The sequence below is a fragment of the Zonotrichia leucophrys genome, chromosome 19, assembly GCF_028769735.1.
Source record: "Zonotrichia leucophrys gambelii isolate GWCS_2022_RI chromosome 19, RI_Zleu_2.0, whole genome shotgun sequence".
Classification (NCBI taxonomy): Eukaryota; Metazoa; Chordata; class Aves; order Passeriformes; family Passerellidae; genus Zonotrichia; species Zonotrichia leucophrys.
In genome coordinates, this window is record NC_088188.1 from 4,705,805 (window position 1) to 4,731,766 (window position 25,962).

General features: G+C 42.5%; 1 protein-coding gene across 1 annotated transcript; it reads right to left on the bottom strand.

Moving 5' to 3' along the window:
- Positions 1 to 1,229: 1,229 nt before the first annotated feature.
- MYL10 (myosin light chain 10) lies at positions 1,230 to 14,809 on the bottom strand. Its single transcript, XM_064729198.1, has 6 exons — positions 14,724 to 14,809; positions 11,952 to 12,027; positions 10,514 to 10,618; positions 7,026 to 7,104; positions 2,039 to 2,087; positions 1,230 to 1,328 (listed from the first exon to the last, which is right to left on the bottom strand). The coding sequence occupies exons 1-6, from the start codon at positions 14,757 to 14,759 to the stop codon at positions 1,230 to 1,232; spliced, it is 444 nt and encodes a 147-aa protein (XP_064585268.1). The 5' UTR covers positions 14,760 to 14,809.
- Positions 14,810 to 25,962: the final 11,153 nt, after the last annotated feature.

Consider the following 25,962-nt stretch of genomic DNA (forward strand, 5'->3'; position numbering starts at 1 on the left):
AGCAGAAAATGCAGGTAGGGGTGAATGTCACATCCCTGAACCATGCAGATGTTAGAGCTTTCTCATGGAATTTCTGCCCCTCTTGATGAGGGCAGAATTCAGCACATTGCCCTCAAGTTCTCTTCCTACAAAGCCTAAGAAGATGGAAACAGAAAATAAGTGTCTTGTTTCTTCCTCTCAGTGTCTGTGGGACTGTGGCTCCAGCAGCACTGATGCACAAGGAAAGCATTTTCATGAGCTGTTAAAACAGCAGAAGCTTGTTTTCCTTTGGCTGCAGCATCCTCCTGCCTCCCACGCAGGAAGTGTTCATGCAATATTCCACATAGGCAGAATATGTCCTGTTCCTAGAAGTCTAAATACAAGAAACTGTAGGGCATTTAAAACCCAGGCTGCTCTTGGATTAGAAAAGCGAGAGGTAATCTGCTTTCATGGGCTGCAGTTCCCAAATTGCCCTCTTTGTCCCTAGACTTGATGATCTTTGGCAGAACACGTCCTTGCTGTGTGTGTCTCACTGAAACCCAAGGATGATGGCCAAAGGTGTTACTGTTGTGTCATGGACAACCTCCTCCCCATAATAAAGATATCTCTGAAGGTGGAAATTCATTATCCCTGCATTCTCAGTGCACCTAGGTGAACTTTACTATGAGAAAAACAGCCAATGTTCCACTATTTCTGCTCTTTTGCACCAAAGCAAATGAGTCAAGTGGTTTCAGGAATTGGCCACATCACTGAGATGGGGAGGGCATATTGCATATTCACAAGAACTTCAGATTGTTTTATTTACACTTCCATTGCTAGGGGCTGTGGAATGGAACATAATTCTATTTGCCAGACACTCTTCCTGGTGCAATAAGCTAGAGGAATTCTCAATTAATACATGGAGCTTATGTATAAAAGACAAGAGGTTAAGTAAGACTGCAGTGCCCAATGGACCATCTGGTGAACATTAGGTTTGTCAATAAATCACAAAAGCACCAGTTCATCAAGAAAATTCCATTTCAAACCACTGACAGCAAAAAAAAAAAAAAAGATGGGGGAAACAACCCTCACAAAATTGGTATTTTGATACTTTATAAAAACAGGAACATTAAATAACTTTAATCTATTTTCAATTATTTTATTGGTTCTCTTCCAATGACCACGTGACTTTCACATCCTGGATGTTTGTACATGAGAGCATCATGAAATAACTGGGTGCATCACCTCAGGAGAAGCTCCTCTCTTTGCTCTCAGTCTTTCTCCTCACCATGGGTGATAACATAGCACAGGTTCTTATAGTCAAGGTTCCCAGAGACATCTGGAGGGAAAGCAGCAAACATCTGGTTGATCTGCCAAGCAAACAGAGAGAAGTGTCACAGACTGTGGGACAGCAACATGAACAGCTTTTCATTTTACACCCAGCTCAGCTCCCTGCTGCCCTGGTCCTTTAACCACCAGGGAGAACTTTTCCTTGGGCTCAGTAAAGTTGAAACATAACTGGTTAACAAAGTCCTGCTAGAATCCCACAAGTTCCCTGCTGAAAAGAGCTTTCCCTGAAACCCAGGTAAACCCTGGTTGATAAATGTCCACTCCAGTCTGTTCTGTCCACAGACCAGCTCAATTCCATCTCCTCTTCTGAAAATGAAGTCCCCCTAAATTCCTCCCAACCAGCAGAATCCATGCTTAGTCTCACACAAACCACCAAGTCAGTACCTCATTTCAGATTTCAAACCAAGTAACTCGCAGAAATGGAAACCAGAACACAGTCCGCACCCAAATCCACTTGGACTCCAGTAAATCAGTTGCCCAGCTGCCCTCCATGGGGAGGAGCAGCACGAGATAGGCCACACTTGCACTTGGATGGGAGTCCAAAGAATCAGTTTGACTTTGATTTAGCCATGGAGCTCTTTAGAAGAGATGCTTTGAATTGTTTCTAATTGCCAGAGCTGGCATCAACCTCCTCTCAGGCTGGATTTCAGCTAAATTCATGCATTTAAAGAGGGGCAAGGACTTAGTGCTGAACAGGAGCTGGATTCCTGGTTTGAATAAAGTTCCTTACCTCTTCTTGACTGAACCGGTCTGCCTGTGTCATGAGCATTTCTTTGATGCTGTTCAAATAAAACGAAATAACCTGATTAAAGGGTGATAATGGCACATGACAATTCAGATGGCAAGATCCCTCCTGAAGTTGCATGAAAGAAAATCTGTGTGACCGCATAAATTAGAGCTGCTAATCCTTACATGATATTGTAAGAGATTTTCTGTGGGCACCCATCAGTGTCAATGCCTCGCTCTGCCAACTTATTTCTCTTTTGTGACACTTTATAGAGGTTTAAAATTGTTTAAGGTTATTAATGTAATTGAAATACAGCAATTTTGTATGCTTATCTTAGCCTAAAATGTTAGGTTTCCTCACTTGCTGCTTAAAGTTTGGATCACTTAACAAAACCAAAAGAGGGAATATTTTCTGTAAAATCTGAGGATGAAAGGAACAGAGCATGAAATGAGAAAGAGGACTTGAAAGAGAACTCGAGCCTCTATTGCCAGTCATCACTGGAGAATGCTTTATTTGCATGCAGCCATTCCCAGAGGAGCTGTGGAGCTGCATGAGCCCTGCTGTATTTCACGGTGCCCTGTCTTGATCTGGAGTCACAGCGCTGGAACACGGAGCTTATCCCACACACAATCTGCATCCCGTGCAATTACATCAAAGAGAATCTTTTGGGGGCAGACTCTCAGCTGATTTACCCTCTGTTTTAAACCCATTGTGGGAAGGCAGTCGAGCATGTAATTTTTTTATTTTTTTTTTTTACCTAAGTTTAGAGGTGAATAGAAAAGCCAGGAAGAATTATTTTTGTTTCTAGTCTAACCCCTGTACATAAAATATCTTTATACCTCCCCCAGTTTCTCATGTACTGAGGGCAGCACATGCACCACGTGCTGGGACATCCACCAGTATAAACTCACTTAGATTCGCATAAACATCCCTTCAATAACACCAATAATTTCCTCTTCCTGTAGAAGAATTCCTATATTAATCTCACAGTTTTCATTCACGCTGAAGAGGCAGAGTTGTCTCCTTTTGTCGCTACCAAATGTATTTATACATTACCAGACACAGCTCTGGAGCAGTAAAACAAACTGTAAAGCTGTGATAACAGGTGAGCAGTATGTTGTACAAAAACAAAAGCTGAGGGAAATATAGAAATCTGGTTTGGTTTGTGGATTTGAAAAAAAAGCTGCTTTTTTCAAGAATTTGTTGTGGGGGGAGTGAGAGTGGCAGCTCTTCTAGAAGAAGTGTTTTCTGCTTTTTAAAGGGAATATTTAAAACTATTTATAATATAAATTTTAGAATATATAGAATATTTATAATAGAAATCATGCCTGAACAGGAACATTTGCAGGAGAGCAAAATTCACCCACCATGGGTGCAGATGTTCAGGCAAAACAATAAATCCTCCCTTTCTGCACATGAGAGAAGTCCCCCAGACAGAAGTGCAGTTTGGGTGGCAAAGCTACAATGGCACTCACAGCTCTGACAAATGTGATTTTTTTCCAGGAAAAGGCTACACATCCCAGTCTGTGGCAGGGGCACAGACACTTCTGCAGCTCTTGTTGGTATAAATGCACATTTGGAAGCCCAGAAAGGGAAAATTGAAAACAATGAAGAAGGACAAGTGTGAATATATCTGTGCAAGCTTTGGGAACACACAGAGCTTAAGCTATTTGGTATATTTTTCCTGCATCACTTCACCATTCTCTGTAGTTAGCTAAATTTCTTCATCCCTTTGTCTCAAGTTTCTGTTTCTGTTCTGTTTCTCTGGGCATTTGGTATGTGACTGCATTTTTGAAGGCAAATTCTCAAATGATAGTGGCTGCAAGAGTAAAGAGATCACTCCTCTCAGCATAAATTATTGGATATATTGGATATATATGCATTATTGGATATATATGTCCTGGACAAACAGAATTAGCAAATGCAAATGGAAGTGTGATCCAGGAAGGAGCTTGGTGAATGGAGGGAAGCATTTACAGCAGTTTTGTCAGAAGTCACAAATAAACTTCATTGCAAACAAGCCTGAATTAAAAAGAGATCTGGGCACTGTGTGTCTTCTATTCACATGCTTAAAGTATTTAGGGGAAAAGAAAAGATCAAATATCTAATTATAATCTTCTGATGCACAGCCCAGTAGGCTCTGGCACACTCACAAGGAAGAAGGACTGACTAAAGGATCTATGCACATTTTCCATTATTTATTTTATAGGGAAACAAACACTCACCATTTCCAAAGCCAAAAATTATGCACTTTTTTGGTTTTCTATCTTGTTTTCTTTAGAAATCTTATATTCTTCTCAAAAAATAGCCCAAAAACCAAACCAAACCCCCCCTCAAAAAAAAAAAAATCCATTTACCTTGACTTAGGAGTCTAAATGTTATCCCTTGTCCTGGCTCACATCAATTCCTTCTACATTTACAAATACCTTGTTGCATTCTGATATTTTAAAAGCCTTTTTTGAAATTATCTATGAAATCTGTAGGACATTTTTTGTTTTTCTCTGGGTTTGCCTTTTCTACAGTGCTGTCTTGGAGGAAACCAGGTGAGTGGGAAGGAGCAGAGCTCCACAGCTATGGGGAGAATCATCTCCAGCTCAGCCAAACACCTCCAAAGCCCAGCATGCCTGGCACCTCTTCCATCCCCCTGGGTCCATTTGCATTTGGCCCAAATCTGAGGAGTTTCATTGGCCTCAGCATCAGGCACAGTTGGTGTTGGCCTGAGTCACTCTGCCCCACGAGTGGCATTTGGGGCTGAATCATCCAACCTTTCCAAACACTGCCCCAGTTTACACCAGCTGAGAATGGGACTGGGAGCTTTTTCTCTTTTTGACATCATGCTGTGGGAAGGGTTTTATGTGTGGTATAATGATGCAGACAAACAAAGTCTGTCATTGAATTTGGAAGTAAGTTATAAACTCCTGGAGCTTCTGGAAAGGTTAGAAGGCTCCATCCCAGCTACCATCACATGGACCAAGTGAGTCATTTCCAGACTAGAGGTGAAAACACGCAGAGGGAAGAGACATAAAAATCCCCAGAAGGATGTTAACTCCATGAACATAAAAATGAAGTTCTGATTAAAAGGTCAGCATGACTGGTTTTTGAGAGAAACATTCCAGGATTTTTTAATATGGAGAAGTATTATTTATTAGCATTAACTGTCGCATTGAAATGGCTGCATGAGCCAACAGAAAAATTATTTCAAAACTTCAAATGTCTACATTTTGGAAGCATATGAATAGAAGTTAAACCTCAAAGACATCCACAGAATTGATTTAATGGTTTGTTCTGTAATGATCAACATTACCCTCGGGTCTAATAAGTAAACATTATGCTCTGTTGTGGTGATGAACTAAAACAATTGTCTAATGTTAGCAGTGCAGTGGGGGTGGGGACACGATTGACCTTTTCCATCAAGGAAAAATTAAATATTTCTCTCTCATCTTCCTTTTGGAGTGTGATACTGCATTCCTAATTTGCCCCAAACTCCAACTGGCTTCCAGCATCCAAGGAATGTAGAGCTGAACACAGGGTGGCAAGCTGCAGATTTTGTATGCAGGATATTGTTACAGATAGTGGTGGGAAATATAACATTTCATGGGTTCTGGAGTATCAGAAGTTCGTATTTCATGGCTGTGATTTCACTACTGTGTGATCTGCCCTATTTGGTAAAAGGCTGCATTAATTCTGTTGTTTGAGTCATTCCTGATATGATCCCCTGACTGTTCTTCCCAAGCTCTTTGGGTGATGTTAACCTCAAAACCATCAGGACAGGTCTTAACCTTCTGTTCCTTCTGATTGATTGCTACATCCACTTGTGTTTAATTAATTTGGAAGTTCTCACTCAAAGGACTGTCTCTCTTATTTTGCATATTGCTGAAGTTCTCAGACCCACTGGGGTACTGCCATAGAAAACCACCTTTGTAAAGGAGAGAAATATTGTACATGAATCTTATATTTTCAACTAACTTTCATCAATTATTGCAGATAATGTCATGGAAATCTCCACAGCGTTCTGGTCAGAGGCTATCACAACATAAGCAGCAATAATTGATGTAAATGCAGTTTTGTAACTCGTAGTTCCCTGATAGATTTCCTATACGTATCATGCTTTATAAAATCCATCTGAAATGGCTGCTGCAGTAGAAGTGCAGACACCAAATTCACCAGGAAATTTCAGCATATGAGCAAATTTAAACATATGCATAAATCTGGGTACATAAATGACTTCTCTGGAGCAATAGGTCCAATATCTTCATCCCCTGCCCTGATTTGATATCATTTATCTCACTCACCTGAAAGTCCTGCTTGCACCATTCTGGCAGTGCAAGGAGGGTTTGCATTTGTGCAAATACCTCTTAAAGTCCTTTTACATTGCTTTGTTGGTGCAACAGGATATGAATACAAATGAAGTTCTGCCTCCTTATTTAAAAATAGCCATATTGACAATAATTGCCAGATTATTAATAGTATTATTTGGTTTGGCTCTCACTGTATCTAGTGGAATTTTACAGCAAATTATTTCTAGAAGCAGAAGGCTCAAATGATAAACACATAAAAAGGAAAACGTCCAGCACTAAAACCATGTCTCAGAGTTAATTAAATTGATCACTTTTTTAAAGAGGGGAGTAGCTTTCCCGTTTTAGTCAAGCACTGAGAGTTAGGCACCAGACATTCATTTTAATTTTACATATGGAGTTAATTTACAAAGAGTCATGTGTCGATTTATATCCAGACCTTCAAAAAGAGGCTATCTAATGGCCTACATGTGATTATATTTCCGTTGGCTCTTGCAATGTCTGAAGACAATAACATCTCTTTTTGGTATACAAATACATTCATACAACAGTCCAGACTTTTAACTCTGGCTTACAAAGCTAAATGTTTCTCTGCCTCTTAAAATACTATGAAAAATGCAGCTTTTAAGCAGTTCTTTAAAACTGCAATTATTATTATTGTTGTTATTCTTCTAAAGGATTGGAAATAAACTTACTAGTCTGCCTTTATGCGGCCTTTTCCTTCTGGGTCGAAAATCTTAAAAGCATTCAGAATGGTTTCTTCTGGGTCCGTGCCTGAAATTAATGAAATATAATTTAGAAGCCTGGATGTATTTCTCTGGCTGCAGAATACTTGCTAAGTAATTACATTCGCTTGAAAACAGTGCAAAATGGAGAATTCTGCAGTTGTGGGTTTGAAGACAAAGGTTCCCTGAGTCGGCAGCATTTGTCATGTCAGATAAACAATAGAGGTGAATAGTTCAATGCTCAGAAGCTTAAAAATAATAACTCATATCTATTCTATGTCTGCAGGAGAGAAAACTTCCAGGAACTGGTCTCCAATATCAGTACCCAGAGGATTAGTGGCTTTCAGAAATGAAAATATAACAAACTGTTTCCCTCACTGGCTTCCTTTAATCTTGCACTGTACGTTCCTTGTAAAAACACTTTTTGATGTTACTTGTTCTTGGCCATATAGAGAAGAGGTTATTTCCCTCACTAAGGGAAATGGAGTTCATCATAAAATCCAAATGCCAATGGAATGCAATGGAAACAGGATGATCAATCTGAGATGGTGATCTGCACTTAAATCCCATTGTGCCCTTCCCCTTAAGTGTCTCTTCATTAAGTGTTACTTACAGAAACAGGATGGTTTAAAGAATTAGACTGTGGCTACAAGATTTTGCTTCTGCTCTTAGCTGGGGCACAGATTTTTGGTATGACTTTAATATCTCTGTCCTTCTGTTCCCAGCAGTAAAATTATTGTAATGGTCTTCCTTTTCTTCCTTCCATTATCTATCCCATCTCTTTAGACTGGAAAACATTTGTGTCAGGGACTCGTTTTCACAGTGTCTTAATCTTGGCTGGGGCTTCTGACTATTCTGTAATGCTGCAGATTCTGAGTAGACTCATTTTCAACCCACACCAAAGGATACACTGTGTACTCTGTTCCTGACTGTTCCCCAATATTTCAAAATATTCCCGTAGTGTACACAATACAAATCTTTGTAACTGTAGGAAACCAAATTTACAAGCAGATGAACTGATTCCATGGACAAAATGAAGCTATTTGGTATGCTGAAAGAGTGATTAAAAAAGGATACAACACAAAGGGGTTGAGGATTCAAAGTTTGTTTCAAAGTTTGGCAGAGGTAGAACCAGAACAGAACCCAGCCAAGGTTCCCTGCTCTACAGACTCTCCTGAAGCCTTCACAGTTTGCTTTGTTTGAAAGATTTCACAAGGATTAGCAGGATCCTGCAGGATAGAACAGTGAACACACCTCGGGCTATGTGGCCTCCTCCTTGCCACACAATGGCCATGTACATTATTTTTGCCAAGTTGTAGGCAGTGCATTCAAACTGCAATGAATCTGTGATCAATACAAAGAGCATTGGTGTTTAATGAGTGTTTGGATTGTCCCATGAAGAGAAACATCCCCCAGCTCTGAGGAGAGGGCTGCATTTTAAGTAGTCACCGCTGTGGGGGGGATTTTTTTTTCCTTACTGTGTTTTACATTTTCTACTCTGTCATATCCTTGGACTTTGGCTTTGAAGAGAAGCAATGCAGCAGGCATTCTTTATTGATTAGCTGGTAAATAAAGTGGTTTCTTTGATGTGCGGCATCTCTGTTTTCTGTACAAATTGTATTATTCTGACTCCCTGTAGAAGCAGCTCCATGTGGTTGGCATTAACATAAACCGAGTTTTGTTAGCTGTTCATCTGGCATCATAATCTCAACATACAAAGCTAAAGCTCATCCTGAAAATCCCAGCTTCCCCTTTATGACAGAAATCAATTATAGCACAACAAATTTTACTTAGAAAGCACCTTTCACCAAATTCTCTGAGTGGTACTTAGCTAATAAAGAGTGTTGCAAAATTGCCATATCCACTTCCTCTAGCCCTTTCTCCCTTTCTAATTGCACTACAAAGGCTCTTCATCCCAATTAGTTTTGATTGGGAATGTGCAGTCTTTTGGCTCTGCTTCCTTTGCATGACAAACCCAACCAGAAGGGCATGACAAGCACAGCTGTGATTTTCCCTTCACCAAATGGAAATTAAAAAAACCCTCCTCCTTTGCTAGTAGCCAACAGGAAACCTGCAGACAACAGGGCTCTGCTTTGCCATTCACCTTCCTGTGCTGGCTCTGCTTTTAGGCCTCAGGATTGGCAGGACCAGAGGCTTTGCCAGCTCCAGCAAGGGGGAAGAGGGAAGAGGAGGAAGAGGGGAGAGGAGGAAGAGCTCGTTTCCATGCTCACAAATGGAATGGGCAGCAGGGCACCCCACAACAAGCTATATTCACATATCCCAGGAGGTAGAATATGGAGGAGGGCACTCCCTACTCTGCCAGGAGACACCTGGAATGTCCTGGTGGTGGTACCACACACAGGTTGATGTCTGGGCAGTAAAATCCTCTCCTCAGCCAGCCTTCTCCATCACCCCTCGTGCTTCCCAGACTTCCTGCCCTCTTTAGCAAGAGTGTCTTTCTTCCAGAACCAGCTACATGAATTCTTTCTTTCAGACCACTCTGTTTTCTATTCCAAGCATAGAAAACCCTTCATTGGAATTGTGTTTGGCAATACAAAGCCAGAGTCCATCAACCAAACAATAAATGTTTTTAAGAAGATAGGATTGGATTTTTCCATTTTTCTATTCATTAGTTATTTTTACAAACTCCTTTAATGTGCTTGGCTAAGGCCAGCCCTGCTTTGGAGGCTTTCACCTTTCTCTTATGCCTGTAGGAAGATGACTGGAGTTCTGTCTTGGCCTCACACCCCCTCTCTTGCAGTTTCCATCCATTAACTGGAGAGGAAACATGACTAAATTACCAGCTCACACAGCAAATTTGCTACTCATATTTCCTGAACTTCCCACAGTGTTCCCTATATATTCTGTGGCAATGGGTAAAATTCCTCTCCCTTATCATTGTGAATCCACTGAAATTTAATTATTTCAATTTATCCCCTCCATTAAGGGTTTTTCGGTGAATTCTTCACCTAATGCCAAAATCACCTCAAGTGACACTGAGGCTGGGCCACGGAGTTACAATTAATACAGAAAATGAGGAAAGCCCATATTTGCTTAATGTGACAAAAGTGCAAAAAGGGTGGGTTTTTAAAAAACAACCTAAAACCAGCTAACACAGGGAGTGCTATAACTAGAGCATGAGCATGAGTTCAGCCCAGGAGCCTTTGGATGGTGAATAACTCCCCTGCACTGTGCTCCAGGCTGCTGAGGTTTCATCACTTTCTGGACCCCAACTCAGCCCTTTCATGTTAGTTTATGTAAGCTAAATCACACCTTTGAGTTGTCCTCTGCACCGTCCCTCAGCCTTTCATTCTTCCCCTCTGTCTGCAAAACTGGAGATCCCTCCTTGCCTCTAAGCACTGTTCTGTGGAGACATTATTGTAATTTGCAAGGTGCTGAGATATTTCAGTGCTGAGGATCTTTGACAGATACCTCTCCAATCCCCCAGAGGTACTTACCTTTCAGCTTTTCCCCAAACATAGTAAGGAAGACAGTGAAGTTAATAGGACCTGGCGCCTCCTTCACCATGTCTTCAAGCTCTTCATTCTTGACATTCAGACGACCTGCAGCAGAGATCATTTTTCATAATAAATCACAAATTGTGTTTCAAAAAACGATTCCCATTCATCTCCTCCCACTGGGGAGCTCAGGGCTCTGTGCAACTTTGCTAATAACATGGTAGAACACAACTCCCAAATACCCCAGTGAAAAAGAAATTGGCAGAGCTGGCTCTGAGATCAAAGGGTGACTGAAGGAGCAAGAAGGATAAATAACACAGACATGGCCAGCAGTGGACGAGAGAAGGGGAACTTCCAAATAAAATGCTTTTGAGTTGGGGCTTTTTTTTACCTCAGGTGAAATATGGGCCCCACTGATATTAATATAGCAGAGATCAAAGTGACTGAAGTGAATCCAAGGTCTCAGACTTTGCCCTCCTGGATATTGAGACACCTCTCTGAGTAGAGGGCAGATGGATGAGATCCCTTCCCCATCCTTGTGCAGCCCTATTGATGAGAGTTTAGACCCTGGCAACCCTCCTCAAATTGAGTGGTAATTTGCTGTGAATGTACTTTATAGGCATTGAAAGGCTTCACTGAACAGGAAAGATAGCAGAACTTGGCCTGAAGAAATAAATATTTCAGGGTAACAGTAGCTACAGGCCAAAGTTTGCAAACCTCATTGTCACAATAAAGAGTTCAGGAGCTTCTGCTCCTTGCACTGACTCTGCTGGCGTCTGATTCCACCCCGGGGAGCACTAAAGATTCTTATCAAGCTCTTTTTAATAAGCTCCAGATGGCAAAAGCCCAAATGCCTACATCACTGTTCAAGCCTCAAATGCTGCAAGAAGGATACAACTCCAGGTTTGGGATCATGAGCGCTTGAATTTTTTCTTTCCTTGGGAAGATTTGCTCTAATGTGTTTGATATCATCAAGGTTGTGATAGCCATGGAATGGACAATACCTAATCTCATGACATGCACATTTCACCCCACACAAACTCCCAGAACTTCACATGGAGCCCTCCTGGGTTTGTGTGGGCAGAGGGGCAGCTAGTCCATGACTGCAGTGCTAATCAGTGCATATTCCATGGCTCCCAGATGAAAAAGCCTGGGTTCAGAGGCAAATCAGAAATGCCTGGCATGGACCCCTGCTTGGGTGGGCTTCTTCTGAAATAGTTGCAGGGGAGGGATCAGATCTTCATTCCACTCCCTGCTCAGGACACTTCCCAGCTGGAGCTGAGATCCCAACCACCACAGGGAGGAAGGTCAAACACAACAGCTTTCCTTTTGCCCCTGTGTATCTCATTTCTTCCCCCACTGTCATTCTAATACCAACCTTTCTTCTGTGCTTGCAACTGAGACAGCATATCTCTTAAGTATTGAATTGTTAGTTTACCTAGTGCAGCAAAAGTGTCTCTCAAATCTGCTTTGTCAATAAAGCCATCCCTGTTCTGATCCATGATGGTAAAAGCCTGTGGGAAGGAAAAGGAACAGGAATTGCCATTTCCATTGCACAGAACAGTGCTCCAGTCACACACATCAGTCCATGGGAGGATGATATTCATGCTGTAAAAAGGAATATTTAACTTCCTTTGATTCCTCCACATCATTGCACTTTCCTCACTTTCAACACATTACTGTATCTTGGCAAGGGGCTTAATTAAACCCACCCAAACTTCTTCTTACTAAATTAATGCTCAGTGCAGCGTGCATTGGGCTGAAGCCAATGCTGGCAGCTCCAGCCATTCAGCCCTTAACCCATAAAAGTTTGAATTAGGGAGGCTTTAGTCAGGGTAGATTTAGCCAGAGTTTGCTCTGTGTTTATACCTTCCCCATACTCCATTCTTTGAACGAGGCTGAAATGTTTCTGTAAAACATTTCATTTCTGTGGATATCTCTCTGCTATCAACCTGAAGTCGATTCCTCCTGAGCCTTAGAATGATCCATCACACAGAGATAGCTGAACTTTCAAAAGTAAAGAGAAATGTAAGTTCCATAAGATTGTTTATTCAAAGTTTTTTCCCCTTTCCAATACACTGCATCTTTGAGACTGTGCTGTGTGCTCTGACTGACACTGATGTGCTGACCTTAAATACCCTTGTCAGGCAAAATTTAACTTTTGATAGATAAAAACACTTGTTTTCATTTTTATTTTCAGCCAACACAGACTTGGTGTGCTCTAAACACTGTTTACCAAGCCAGCTAACTGCTCATCTATCTGTTTACCCATTTGTGTGTCCATCTCTTGGCTGCCATCACACTCATAATGTTTCATTGATTTGGAAAGATTTTAATGACCTGAAATTCCCCTGGTCATGCCATGGGGAATATGAGTTGATCCTGGCATGACTCTGAAGCTGGTTATCTGTCTGACAGGCACATCAATATGGGACAGTATCTTTGCAATGGCCAGGAATTATTCTTTCTTCAGATAGAGCTCCCCTGAGATTGCAGTAACTTGCAGAGTTTTAAAGTCTGCTGCCCTACAGAGTGCATTTCTTCCCATGAACAAGTTATCTCCACAAATCTTCAGGTATTTTCTCCTCCAGTTTCTTGCAAAGCCTCACTGCTCACAGCCCAGTTTGCCCATGAGGCTCCATTCAGTATTATGTTCATAATCTTATATTTACCTTCCAATCAATCCCCTTACAAAAAATTAAGCCCAACTCTTTGGAGATGTTTTGCCCTTGCTTTAAATGGTGATTCCCCATAATTCAGAAGCAAAAGGGAAAGAAGATACGAAGAGCAAAGCCAAACCCAGGCAGCTCACAGGAGACAGGAAGAGCATCAGGCACTGTAATGGATGAATTTTAAATAACATAACAGCAATGCTGAAACATTTGCTGATGAGCTGGTTGAAATCTCTAGATAAAAATATTCTAATCCAAACCAGGTTTTCAGAAATATGTGTCCCAGATATGCAGTTCTTAGACACAACATGGTTTTGGGTTTCACTCGACCACTCCACTGCCTCATGCTTTTGCCATTATTCTGCCACCATCCCCCTAGAAATGCTCCTGGTATTATCTTATTTAAAGAAGAACAAATAATGCCATTCTGTCCAGTTCTTTGTGCTGATCCATCTTCAAACAGTAATTCCTGGAGAAAATAAAATGGAGGTTCCTAGGATATAGAGAAGAAGTGGGAGAAGAGAGTCAAACATTCCCATTGACTGTGAGGAAGTGATTAGTGATTCCAATTAATTTAGCTGGGTCATATCCCCAGGCCTTTCCTTGGGTTTGGTCTTGTCCATCACTGAGCTTTCCTGGTGGGAATCCTCAAGAAAAGTAAACTTGAAAGCCACGTGAAAGCACAACATGAAACAGCAGACATTTATCACACTGGAAATTGCTTTGGAGACATGAGTTAGAAAAAATGGGGAAAAAATCAGTAATTTAAAATGACAAACCAGTGCAGAATGTGATGGTCTCATGGACTCTCTAATTTGTCCCCACAGAAAAAGAGCAGAAACTCATCAAAGAGATTATCTGTGTTTTATATTCTCCAGCTTTTAGGCCACCCATCAGTTTTACCTCCTCACAGGTAACTGGTCAAAAAACTACAGTGCCTGGAACACCAAATCCCTTGGGAGCTGGAAGTTGCTTACTTCATCTCCACATGTTGTCTTGTTTTATTGGCATTTGTGGAGAAAGCTGAGGGCTCCTTGGCATTTTCATTTCTCCTTTGTGGGCAGCTTTAGAAGGGCACAGACAAATATTTTCTGTTGCTGATGTGGAACAGAGCAGGAATGAAAGCCCTGGTTCAGCCTGGCATCTCTGTTCAGGACAATACTTGAGCACATAAGACTATTCTTATTTAAAATATCACTTAACTTTAAACATGTGCTCAAGTGTTTTCCTGAATCAGGGCTGAAGTGGATGAGCTGATGCTTTTACTTTATTTTGGGGTGGGGGCTTGGGTGCTTTTCAAATAAGTCTAGAGCGAAACAGGGGAGTGAGTGAGGGAAGTAAAGAAAGAAAGAATGAAAGAAAGAACAAACAAACACACAAGGAAAATGATCTACCAGCCAAAACCACAGAGATGATTCAGAAAACAACTGTGTGTTCTATTAAAGCAGATGGAGAATTGAATAAGGATTACAAACAAAACCTATGTTATTCATTAGCAATAACAGGAGACTATAGAGAACAGCAGAGTAGGGACCAACCTCTTTGAACTCCTGGATCTGGGTTTGTTCAAACATGGAGAAAACATTGGAACCACCTTCTATCTTCTTCTTTGCCTTTTTGGGAGCCTGTAATACAAATAAGAAGATCAAATATATATTCCTTTGTCTGTTAAGCATCCATGAAAACAAATTACATCTTCAACAGAAGGTGAAAACTACACAGTCAAGTAATATAAGAGGATTGTGCTTTGTTATTATAAGGTTTTAAAATTCAATCTTATAGACAGATAGTTTTAGATATACATATGATTGAATATATACATATATATTTATTTATAAAAATTGCTGCCTTATTAACAGATTGAGGCTGTTTGACCCTCCCTGCTGTGTCCTGGGACCTGATAACTCAGACAAACCAGGACAGTTTGTCACTGTGCTGCCTTTAAAAAGTTGAGGGACCCAAAGTGTGGCCCAGCATCCTGCCTGGTGCACTGCTGGCTCCCCAAGGAGCTGCCTGTTCCTGGGGCAGGGTCACCTCCACCTCAAAGGATCCCAGGCCATGTCACACAGGGACCTCTCCCCTGCCATGCTGGCTCTGCAGAGCTCAGGGGTGACAGCCCTTGGTGTGCAGTGGTGTCACTTGAAGATATGAGCTAGAATTCCCTGCCTGCTGTCTCAAGAAATTCCAGAATTCAGGTAAGTAAGGTCTCCCTCTTCCCAGTTCCCATGCTGGGACTGGCAGCCAGACTCCAAACAAGGCCCTGCATGAAGACTCAGCTCAGGAGCTGGAAAGGGAAGTTATATCATTTCCTACTCACACAGAAATGTTTGGAAATCTGCTTGGTCTGAACCAGCACTGACAGAACAGATTAATCCTTCCCAAGCAGGAACACCTTCTACTCCTGGAGCCTCTACTCCTGCACCAACCTATGGCACTGCAGTGCAATACCTTACCAGACCATGTTATTTTAATATTCAAGATAATCATCTCAAATGAAAGGGCAGGACTGCTTTTATCACCATTCTTAAGTCTGGAGGCTGAGACAGAGCAAGATTGGGGAAAGAGCTACAATGATATCTAAGAATCTAATGCTCACTAAAACTCAGTCAGAACTAGGCTTCATTAAATATCTTTGAATAAGGGCCCAACCAGCTTGCCTAAGACAATATAGTTCTTGTTCTGCAGTAAAGAATAAAATCTGTGATTCCAAAGGATTACAGAAGTGTTTTAACCACTGTGTTATCCTTACTTGGGGCAGGATAATGAGCTGCAATGCCTTTTGAGTTCCCTTCCAGACAGATTACTTTTTTCTTTATCATTTTTACTTTTAAACTTCATTATCATAGTCCCACCTGGTTCTCGTGTCACAGAAAATTAGTCTTACTTAGTTTGGGCTATTCTGCATGAAACAGAAGGCAACTTCTACTGTCTCCTTTCATCAAAATAAAAAAGCCTGTGAAAGTTCAAATTCAATACTGATTTCAAATATCCTGAGGAGCAGAGCAGCTCAAGAAAATATTCCCACTTGACTCTGTTTGAAGCATACATTGTCTGATCAATTTAATTTGCCAGGCAGATTTCTGCACTCAGCCACCCTGGTTTAGATCCCAGGATATGGAAGGGGGGAAATTAGGGCAATGTTAGACACTCTCCCACATACCCACACTCCAGACCTGTCAAGCTCCTATCAGCTAATTCAAAGAACTAAAATTTGGAAATAGGAATGGAAATTAAGTGAAAAATATACTTGTAGTGAGGATAAAAACAAGGATAGAATGCCACCACAGGCATGGAAAAAAGAAGTTAATAAGTGGAATGTTTAATGAATGTAGAAATATTGATTTTGGAATAAACAGATTCCCTCCTCCTCCTCCTCCACATGAAATAAGTGTTATTTTGAGCAGTAATGGGCAATCTTCCACATAACGTGAGGTGCCTGGAGGAGGCTTTCAACACTTGCAGATCGAATGGAAATATTCAGAACAATCCTATGTATTTCCATGGGTTTGTTCCCTGAGGTAAAGGGGAAGCAGATGTGACCCAGGGGAGAGCCCAGCCAGCTGTGGGGGGACAGCAGGGCTGGGGGCCTGGGCAGGGCAGTGGGGCTGGTTCTGAGGGCTCCTGCAGGACACAGAACAGGCTTTGCCCTCCTCACGGGCTGTTCTGCTGGAGCCAAACACAGCATCCATGCCCAGACTGATAAATATTCCCCGTGCTAGGAAACCATCTGCATTTTTTCAGCTATCACCACAGCCATGGGCAGTGGGGTCCAGCTCTTCTAAATGCCAAACACTGGCAATTCCTCCATTATTCCTCAGTTTATTGGGTTCTCTGGGCTGTAAGGCTTCAAGCAAGGGCTATAGCTGTAAGGAAGGATCAGATAAATGCAAAAGCTGCAGCTCAATATCTATTAGAAACACACCAGCAAATCAAAAACCACCCAAAAAGCTTCTGTACATTAGTGAAGTTCTTTCCAAGGCAAAGAAGATTGAAAACTGATTATACAGGGAATAATTACTGTAGCATCACAGAATCTTAGAATGTTTTGGGTTGGGTGGGACCTTAAAAATAATTAACTTCCAGCCTAGGAGAAATACTAGAAAAATTCATCCTAACATATTCACTCACAGTTACTCTCTGGTTTGTTGTCTCCAGGGATGACAGAGGAGATCAGTGCCCAGGATGCTCAATCAATTTTTAGTTTTTCTGCTGAAGGTCTGGATATGGATCCCATTTATGACCTGCTCATAAATAAGAGGGGGCTGAGACCACCAATACATTTCACAGGGGCCCATGAACAGCTGCCAGCTGGGATTGGTTTCCATCACCAGGTTCAAGCTAACTCTTGTAGCATCCACCATAGATCATCTTGGATTACCAGTTCCCTGTACTGAGAATGCAGCTTACCTGCCCTAAAAAGCCAGAAAATTCATAATCACAGAAACAACTGCACCCCAATTTTGCCCAAGGTGTGGGCAGGGAGGTGCTATGAAGGGGAAGGCTGAGAGAGAAGTAGGTGGAGCAGGAACAGAACAGAGTTCATTGTTTTTCTTGTGGGCAACTTGAATTAAAAGACAGCTCTAAGAGAACAGAAAAGAATAACTCAGAATAGAACAGTTCTGTGCTGCTGTCTGACAATTCCAAACACTCCAGAATTTTTTAATGAACACATTCATGGTTCTGACTCCAGAGTCTCTCTCTGAAAGAAAGACATATTAAAAGGAACATCACAGAGCTGAGCAAACATATGGCTTCTAAGATGCCAAGGATTTAGTAGGTGACCCACAGAGGAGAAAGTGGGTGACTGACACATCACTTCTGCCTGCCTTGATTTCCCAACTCTTGAAACCAAAGTGTGCCAGGCTGCACTTTGCAGAGATAGAGCAGCTCTCGTTGCAACATGTGCTGTGAGAGTGACATACAAAACGTGCCAGATGAGAAACTGAAGAGCTGAGGGTCCCCTGGGCTCGGATTCCGAGGCCTCAATAGCACAGCAGTGGGAAGAATGTTGCAACAACTGAACAAGCCTATTAATATTCCTGCCTGAGAGTATTAATCATCCCATTGTGAAGAAAACAACACTTCACTTTAGAGGAGAAACCACAGGCTTGTCGCATATCACTCATTTGTCTTTCCAGTGTTAGCACTCTTTCAATTAGCCTGGATTTTAAAGGGTCTTTTTTTGTTGTTGTTGTTTTGTTTTTGGTTGGTTTTGGTTTGTTTTAGAGGCTTTAAATGAAGAAATGGAACCATACCAAAATCTGGTCCCAAGAAAACTCTGTTGTACCAGACGTTTTCTTTGAGCTGAGTTGCCCTCACTGAGGTTCTTTATATTTCTCCTTTCTGGCAGTGTCAGGGAGCCCCAAAGAACCAGGGTGTGCAGGGACACAGGCAGGCAGAGACAATGAGTGTGTGTGGCCTTTGCCTCTCTGGATGTAAGAAAAGGGATCCATTTCTTATATGCTGCAAAGGTGGGAGGGGGGGTGATGTTCAAGGGAATCAGAAGAAAATTTGATTTCAGGGTGACCTAGAAGAAAAGGGGGTGGGGAATCAGTTTCTGCCTCTACATACAAAGGAGGAAGGAGATGAAAATACCTTGTTCTTACTTCATAACATGAGGCATTGTTTGCCCTGATAAATTCATAAAGAGGTGATGCCAGAGCAGATCCATGACACTGGATTATTGCAGAGCTTTATCATCTCCACCCCTCAGTGCATTTTGCACACAACCAAGAAAAATATGGAAAACCAGGCAAGATGCAGCAGGGTGAGCAAGGTCCCTCACTGGCTGCTCAGGGGCACACTTGTACCCTTCAGTAAGTGGGAAGTAACCAACCTCCACCTGCCATTCCTGCAGCACAGGAACATCTTCACTGGCAGTGAGGAGAGATGGGCAGCACTCTGCCACAAGGCACAGCTTTGCTTTGGTTAGGGTTTGGTTTGGTTTGGTTTGGGTTTGGTTTGGGTTGATTTGGGTTGGTTTGGGTTGGTTTGGAGAGGGTGGGGAGGTCACTCCCTTGTTTAGCCCGCCATGCTCCAAGCCCCTCAGAAAATGCTCTTAATAATTAATAATGACATAATGTGGTGTTCCTGACAGCAAAGTCAAACACACGAGCAGAAACATTTCCCTACTCAGCCACTTATTGGGTCTTCTTCTAATTTTTCTACCAGACAACTCAGTGGATGAGCAGGGAGAGAGCCCTGCAGGGAGAATCAGCAGTGGACACTGTTTAGAGCCTGATTTTGCTGTCCTGTGCCCTTAAGTGTTTGTTCAGTCCAAGACAAAGTAGACATAAGATAACACCAGGTTTTTACTGTTTCACATTTTGTACTTCCTTCCTCTGCAACTACATGTACAACTACAGAAAAGGCAGAATCATCCATCATTTTGCTCAGACTTTGTCCCCTGCTGTGATCCACTGTATGATGTCAACTCTCAGTTACTATTACTTTTTCATCCATCACACTCTCTCCTTGTTTTTCATCCACTCTGGGATCTCGGTGCTGACATTTCCTGTCTTCAAATTTCTGTTATCATCAAATACAGCTTCTGAATCAGAAGTTGCATCTCAGGCCTGGACAAGGGATTGCTGCAGCATGGGACAGGATATTTGTTGATTTTTGTCTCACAGGTTTGCTCTGCTGAGATAATTTACATTAGATCTGCACCAAACATCCCAGCTATGGATAAGCCATCGTTTTTTAGAGGGGTTTAGGTCTTTTCCATGGCAGGTGAGCAGCACAAGGCCAACCCAAGTGCATGCCTTGGAGGGAACAGTCTAGAGAAGTAAGCAACACAAACTGCTCCAAGGGCACAATTTGCATTTCAAACAGGCAGCAGCCTCAGATCATTCAAATAAACCACGTTATCAGAAGTGAGAAAGAGAAGATCTTTTTATTACCTGCTCTGCAGTCACAAACAGACCCCTCCCTGCTCATCCCCACTCCTTTTTGTGTGCAGTCCCAGCCTGCACACACCCACACAGACACACCTTTGATCCCTGCTAGATACAGAAATCCGCTGGCCTGCAGCCTCCTGCTTCACACTCTGGACACTCCAGCTTCTCCTCCTCCTCACAGAAACCCTTCCCTGCCACAGGCTCCTTCTCCTCCTGCAGACACACAGAGGGAAGGCTTCATCTCCCAAACTCATCCCAGAGCAGCAGAGCCTCCCCAGCCTCTCCAGCCACAGGCTCCTCCACCTCGATGACCCCAAATTCAACAGATGGGCCAAGGCCCAATAGATAGGCCAAAATTTAATAGATGGGCCAAAATCCAACAGCTGGGCCAAAGTTCAACAGATGGGCCAAAATTTAATTGATGGGCCAAAATCTAGCAGCTGCTTTTGCCAACCTGGCAAATCTTCTTCATGTGAACAGATGCCTGTGTGTACACATGGGGCTGTCACACACATGGACAGACACATGGACACACACACATGGACACACAAACACATATGGGGACACACACACACACATATGGACAAACACAGACACACAGTCACACACACATGGACACATGGACACACACACACTGACACACACGCACAGGGACATGGACACACACATGGACACTCCCAGGGCTCTCTCACACACACACACGCACACACTGACACACACACACAGGGACACTCCCAGTGCTGTCACACACACACACACTGACACACACATACAGACACTCCCAGGGCTGTCACACACACACTGTCACACACACACTGTCACACACACACTGTCACACACACACACTGTCACACACACACAGTGTCACACACACTGTCACACACACACTGTCACACACACACTGTCACACACACACAGTGTCACACACACACAGTGTCACACACACACTGTCACACACACACTGTCACACACACTGTCACACACACACAGTGTCACACACACTGTCACACACGCACTGTCACACACACTGTCACACACACACAGTGTCACACACACTCTGTCACCCACAGCCATGGCAGCAGTGCCACCAGCAGCCCCGTTCCAGCTGCCAGGTCAGTCACCGTGGCCGTGCTGCGGTCGGTGCCCTCTCAGTGCAGGTGGCACATTCCAGCCTGCAGAGCACATCTGAGCAGGGTGCAGGCTGGTTTTGGGCACACTGCTCCCCTCAGCAAACAGAAATGCGCTACAAGGTGTCACTCGAACTGAGCACACACGGGGATGTTTGGGGAATAAGAAAAAGGCTTCCCTCTCCCTCCTTGTGCCGCTGCCCTTCCTGCTGCCCACCAGCACAGAGCAGGGAGACATCACAGACCCAGCTCGTCTGAAATTCCCTGGAATTAACAGAGAGCCATAGACAGTTCTCAGAACTCCATTCCACAGCACTTGTGTGGTCTGCTCTTGTTAGAAAAATTATCTCCCTGAACCCTGCCTCTCTCACTGTCATCAGCCCTGGATGTCAGAGCCTAGTAGCACTGGCTGACTTGTAATTATTTTTTACTATGCTGCTTTGTCTGCACTAATCCTTTGAAAGTAGCTTTACTGCACATCTGAAATATTATGATGCTATAAAACCTCTGTAATATTTATAAATCCCTTAAGACATCATAAAGAGAGAAAAAAACCTCCCCACAGAGTTCATCTAGCATAATTACATATACATTTCCCTCTGATTAATAAAAAATGATCACTTCCTTATGTAAAGATATTCTTCAGCTTTCTTTCATTAAGGCTATTTTTTTCTTTCCATTTTAAATCTGTTTCATGTGTCCCTGTATAGTAAGGTACCTCAGAAGAGATTTTCCCAAAACAAAAGGCACAATGAAAAGAACCACCACAGAGCATCGTCAGTTGAGCTGGGAGCGAGGAGACAGACGAGTCTCTCACTATATTTTCACGTCTCCTAACTTAAGCATTTCATCACAGAATAGCCTGGAATATCTTCAAACATCAATGAGTGTTGGTGTGTCATTGAACTAAGCAGGCAGGGAAAAAACTGATAAGTGAAATCTTGGGAAAAAAAATAAAAAAGGGGAAAAAGAAAAGCTAAGACCCAGCACTTGTCCCCCACCCAAAAAAGGGCTGGTTTGGACTTTACTGAGGCTGATTAAAGGGAAAGCTGTAAATCCACACCTGTAGAGGCATAATCAGCACAAGGTCCGTTCTGAAGCACTGGTGAGGAACATGATTAATGTGAAACCACTGACACTGGGCTGGCACTGGCTAAAACTGGAACTTGTTTTGTGCATGGATTTTAGAAATGCCATTGAATGTGGTTTTGCCCTGCTCAGAACAGCACGTGGATCACATTCATCACCTGCTTAAATAGGATCAAGTTTGAACTAAGCTTTGAGAAAGCTTTTCATATACAACTCCCTCTCTGGTGTTCTCCACAATGAAATATTCCATAGCCCCAGGGAGCCACGGGGCAGCGTTGCTTTTAGGCAGCCTGAAAAGGACCTGCAAAAAGGAGCAAAATAAACAGAGACAAAATCACCTGCTCATTTTTTTTTCCTAATACTGTTGTAGTCATTCCTCTGAATTTGCAGGAGACAAAGATCTGCCCAATCTGCCCACAGTTCCTTAGGCAGGAGTTCTTTGCTCCTTGGCTGGTGGAGTCCCAGTGCTAAAAGCCAACAGTGAGCAGGGCAAAGACAAGACACAGAAATTTCTGCAGAGCTTCCTACTTCTCCTCAGGGCCACAAGAGCAGCACAGACCCAGTTCCAGAGAAATCCCTTTCCCTCAGTCCCCATCACACCACAGCAGACCTTAATTCTATCTCACACCAGCCATGCCAGGAGTGTGAATGTGGGACAGAGCTGCACAAGCTCTTCCTTTCTGCAATTCCATCTATATTCTGTGCCTTCCTCCTTTGTGAAATACATGCAGAGCAGTCCTTGGGAGTTCCCAACTCACTCTATGGGGTATATCAGCATTCTGAATGTGATACTGCAATGAGATTTCATGGGATGCTGTGTGATCATTCCTGCTCTGTTGGAATCATAAGAGTCAGAAAGAAATACAGAGATAAAGACATGGGGAAGGATAAAACCTACCATGGTGCTGCTGCTCCTTCCACCCCTGCTCTGCCAACCAGTCAGCCAACAAACACAATGCCAATTGTGTCTTTATATAGTGTCACCAAGGAATAAAAATATGCCTGCTCCAAGTTTAGACAATAGATGTAAGGTTGGAAAAGTGCAGTAATTGGATCCCAATACCATTCCAAGCATCTGTTCCATGCACAGCTTTTGCTTTCACAGAAATACTGCAGCAGATAAGTAGAGGAGGCAGTTGGGATACAATTGTACAGCACTCACAGCAAGCTTGAGCTGAAGGGGTTTTCCCATGTACTGCTAAATAATGAACACAGGGCATGCACTGGAAGATTTTAAGTGGACATGGCATTTTGAAAAAGCAGGAAGGGAAACACAATCCTTGAGAAAATGCTGGGGAAACCAGCAATAAATCCTGGCCACTTCAGTAGCCCCAGAGCCTGGTGCAGGCATTCAGAGCTCCAGCAAAGCATCTGAGGCTCTGCAGAACTGCATCTATGCCTGGCGGGTGGAAAAGCACCTCTCTGCAGATGGCAATAAAGTGACTCAGGTCAGGTCTCTTTTCCCTGAACCTATAAACATGCCTGAAATCTGGGGCTGTTATTGTCATTTTTTTTCTGGAAAAATCCCCTTGCCCAAGATTCTTCTCCTGGGAAGCTGAGAAGGCTCAGAGAAAAAGGAAAACAATATTATCTCATTTGCTTCTCCTGTGTTTTGCTGCTTTGGAATGTGTTTGGAGATTGTTTACCAACAGGTGATTGTTTCACTGTTTTTTGGTGTGAGTGTTTTCACTTATTGGCCAATCAGTGCCAAGCTGTGTTGAGGCTCTGGAAAGAGTCATGAGTTTTGCATTAGTATCTTCTAACCTTCTCTAAGTATATTTTGTGTATTCTTTAGTATAGTGTAGTATAGTATATATTATATATACTATACTAAATATATAGTATATATTATATATATATATATACTATATATATTCTTTAATATAGTATAGTATCATAACATAATAAATTTGCCTTCAAAGAACATGGAGTCAGATTCATCATTCCTTCCTCTGTCTGGGAACCGCACAAATACAAGAGGGGGCCATATCCCAAAATAATGCAAAGTGGTGGAGGGTCATGGATTTCAAAGCATGAAAGAAGAGGTGTGTGGTCATGAATGTGGCAGTGGGAGCAGGAAGGGGACAGGAGGCAGCGTAGGAGCCACAGGGGCTGTGTCTCCCAGGGAATGCTCATGGACATTAATACACATTCCATCCCATTGGAATTACTGCAATGAGCCAAAACATTAACCACTATGAAATTGCAAAATTCCACTGACATGAAATCATGGTTCCTAAAGGTCTGATCTCTGTGTCTCTCAGAGTATCCATACAAGAACATCAGAACATTCAATTCAGCAGAAACAGCAGGTTTTTCAGGAACCTGCATCTGAAATTCTTCTCTCCATCAGTCATCCCAGCCCTGAGTCACAGCAGTGCTCAATCAATTAACTGAACTTTGAGACAGATGTGCATTCAAGTTTCTGGTTGAACAAGAACCTTGTTCTTTCTCCAGGTCCAGCCCCTTGCAGTGCTGTCATCTCTAATCTTAGATCTGACTGCATGCTCTTCAGGGCAAGGACTGCTTTAGCTGTTGTGGGGCACCTCAAACACCTACAGGGATAATTAAGTAATAAACAGGCATAATACAGCTCATCTGGCTTTAGTGAAATGGCTGTGGATGCACGTTGGAAGGTAGCCTGGTGTTCATTGTTCTGGTTTAGTCACATTATACCAATCCCCGGTGTAACAGAGCATGAAAAGAAATCCCTCAGTCCCTCTGCCTGGAAGAGTCTGCTGGAGAGCAGCCCCAGGTTTGTGTCCTAGGCTGGGTCTGGAAACTTGAAAAACTCAGAGTGAGGTTTCTGAGGGAAATCCTATACGATTTCCAAGGTTCATTGTGATAAAGATGTGTCATGTTCACTGGGTTAGATCCTGATTCATCAAAGCTGTTAAGAATCCACTTAACTTTTAGGGAGGAATAGTCCCACTGAAATCCACAGAACAGCTCACAAACCTTCATGTGAGAATGTGGTTACTCATTCTGCAGGATTAATGCCCTAATTCCAACAATAAAGACAAATGAGCAGCAGCTTTGTCACCTGGGTCTGGGATTCCAACCTGTAAATTTTGTGTCCATTCTTGGAAGAATCCTCATCCTTTCACCAGCCATTTCATGGTTTTCTCCTAGCAGCTCTGTTAACAGACTTTTGTATTGTTTTATTGGGAGTTTTGTTTTCTCTTATCTAGTATACCATCAATCACCATTGTTATTATCAATTTGCTCCTTAGTCTTGTAGCTTGATCTGCAGGCATTTTCCAATAGTGCCTGTATTTTCTGCATTGATCTCTATCTTTTCACAGAATTTCTATATTAAATGAATCCTTCCAAGCTGTTTTCAAATGACATGACACATCGGGATAAAACCCACACCATGCAGTGTGTTTGTAATGCACATGTCCTGGGAGACCAGAACCCTCTCTGCTTAGTCTGTGAAACAAATCCACAGAGGAATTAAGGGAGACATACATCTTGGCTTTAAAGGTCTGCTTGCTTCTGCAACTGCCTCCAAATTATAGAAAGGCTCCAGACTGGAGAGGGGAGGGAGAGAAGGGGGGAATAACATAAGGACTGAAAAAGAAAGGCTTGAATTTAATTGCCCTAAAAATTTCAATCATTCAATCTGGTAATTAGAGAGCTGGCTGATTCAGAAAGCAATT

Bases quoted from the DNA above. Each gene is read 5' to 3' on its own strand.
- MYL10 (XM_064729198.1), bottom strand. From the start codon at position 14,759: ATGTTTGAACAAACCCAGATCCAGGAGTTCAAAGAG. The intron at 12,028-14,723 runs GTTGGTCCCTAC...TCCTTCCCACAG, and splicing joins AGATCCAGGAGTTCAAAGAG to GCTTTTACCATCATGGATCA. The intron at 1,329-2,038 runs GTAAGGAACTTT...TTTGCTTGGCAG, and splicing joins ACCGGTTCAGTCAAGAAGAG to ATCAACCAGATGTTTGCTGC.